At 45.7% G+C, this 2,088-nt stretch overlaps 1 protein-coding gene across 3 annotated transcripts; it reads left to right on the top strand.

The window, feature by feature from the left end:
* Positions 1–30: 30 nt before the first annotated feature.
* On the top strand, positions 31–2,076 carry LOC109509791 (gamma-parvin-like). Of its 3 annotated transcripts, none has more exons than XM_019859644.1 (6): positions 31–216; positions 616–731; positions 799–854; positions 933–961; positions 1,499–1,596; positions 1,689–2,076. In XM_019859644.1, exons 1-6 carry the CDS (start codon positions 162–164, stop codon positions 1,806–1,808), a joined length of 474 nt encoding a protein of 157 aa, XP_019715203.1. In that variant the 5' UTR covers positions 31–161; the 3' UTR covers positions 1,809–2,076. The 3 variants fall into 3 exon arrangements, with proteins under 3 accessions (XP_019715203.1, XP_019715202.1, XP_019715204.1); XM_019859643.1 differs by having other exon boundaries at positions 930–961; XM_019859645.1 differs by having other exon boundaries at positions 33–216; positions 930–961; positions 1,499–1,563.
* The last annotated feature ends 12 nt before the right edge of the window (positions 2,077–2,088 follow it).

Genomic DNA, 2,088 nt, shown 5'->3' with positions numbered 1-2,088 from the left:
AAAATCAAGGCTGGACTATAACGAAAAGGGTGGAACGGCGAAGGATGCTGAATTCTTTTTGATTTTCGTTCGTCCCTGCAGCCAGCTTGGCTGGCGTGCACTTGCCCTTGGAAGAGATCGCGCTGACCAGCTCGGCTCAGATCCGCAAGCTGGAAATCATCATGGAGGAGTTGGACAAGAGGCTGGGCCGGCGCGACCCCGAGTGGGACGTCAGCTGTGAGTCATGCTGACAAACGGGGTGGGAGGGGCGGGGCTTCCATCAGCGAAGTTCTCTTTCTGGTTTTGAGCAGTTATGATTGTTCCTGATGGCCGCTAACAAAGAGCCACAGAGATGAAAGTCAACTTTTGCGCCTCAGTTGTCATTTTCCAAGTCAAAACATGTTTCTTTGTTTACAACATTATCTGGGCGTATATTGACAGAATAATTACAGATCTGGTTCTGGCACTTGATGTGGTCTGTCCCCAATCAATTTTTGACTTGGTTGAACACAGTCCATTTCAAGTTTCTGTGATGACAACCTCACAGGGGAGTGCATGTTGACGAAATTTGGAAGGGGCTCATCTTGCCCGTTTTTTCGACGTATGACTTGATGAATTTTGTGGTTGTTGGTTCAGCGATCCACAAGAAAGATCTCCTGGCCACTCTCCATCTGCTGGTTGCCATGGTGAGACATTTCCAGCCCGAGCTGGAGTTGCCCTCCGACGTGAAGGTTCAAGTTGCGCTCGTGGAAGTAAGTCGGCGCCTCGGGCAGGGAAAAGCTCTGGGTCGAGTGTTAGCTCACGCAGACGTCCGTGCAGGTGAGCGGGACGGGGATCCGATCAGACGTTCGAAGCGAAGTCCTAACAGGAGAGAGGTGACGATCGCTTTTACGTTCTCTTTGTCTGAGGAGAACATCTCATTGCTTCTTGTTTTTGTTTGGTGTTGTCAGCAGCCATTCGGACAACCTCGGCAGCACCCACGGTGAGTAAAGAAAAGTATTTGCCAGTTGCTTTGTTTCCCCACTTAACATTTCAGACTGTCAAACAAATGTAAACATCGGAAAAAGACAACCTAGGTAAACATAAAATGCCGTTATTAAATGCTAAAAACTATTCAAAGCAACCTGACCTTGCGTGAAAAAGCACTAGGCCCACTTTACTGTGGCCAATAGCATTTTTCAGAAAATTTTCACTAACCACACCCAACGCTGCGCTTACCTCCAGATTCTGTTCAAGCATACTTATCTAAAAATGATATTCATTAATGAAATCACAACTTTTTTTTTCTTGCATGATTGAAAACAGAACACGCCACCAATGCTGGCACGGCACGGAAAGCACATCAACACTATGACGATTACAAATATGCTTACTCATAATTTTCTATTCATGTAGTATAGTTTGGAAATATTTTTTAAAAAAACACTCCATTGGCATTGTAAAGACAAAAAGATAAAAATAAAAATCTGTGCTTGACTCATGACGCACACTTAATGGGCTTTTGTGCTCCACCGTGCAGGGGACGCTAATCAAGTCGAGGAGCTGCTGAGGATGGAGGCTCACGAGGTCGCACTGGCGAAGCAGGTAGAAAAACCACGAGGGGAAAGCCGGGGCAAGGTGCCAATTTGCAGAAAGCTCCGGAGGCGCGGAAGTGATGGACGGCCAATTAATCAGCATTCTGGTTGGACTTTTTGCTCTTTTGCCCTCAGGCCTTGTTGGATTTTACAACCTTTGCGTCTTTCGTGGCATCAAGTTTTTGTGGCCCGACGCGGATAAACGTGTTAATGGTGTCGCGGAGTGCAAAGTTCTGCAACAAGTTTTTGAATTGAATCAAAATATCACTCAAAGTCATCAAAAAGCAAAGTGTGGTGAGTCTCTGTCACCCCAATGTATCAATGTCGCATCACTGGTGAGCTATTTTTAGAACAGACCTCTGGGGTACTCGTGTTCTACTTGATGGTAACTACTACCCGGTGGAACTTTATTATTATTATTTTTTTACTTTTAGGAAAATGCCCATTAATCAACAGAGCAAATAGCCATCCATGTTTGCAGTTTCTCTTTTTGCCTTACTCCCTCCCTTCATCTCCGCGCATACTGTAACTGGTC

Source organism: Hippocampus comes, unplaced genomic scaffold (assembly GCF_001891065.2).
Source record: "Hippocampus comes isolate QL1 unplaced genomic scaffold, H_comes_QL1_v1.1 C17033115, whole genome shotgun sequence".
In the NCBI taxonomy this organism is placed as follows: Eukaryota; Metazoa; Chordata; class Actinopteri; order Syngnathiformes; family Syngnathidae; genus Hippocampus; species Hippocampus comes.
Note: the sequence above shows the minus strand (reverse complement) of the source record. Positions and strands in the feature narration are given on the sequence as shown.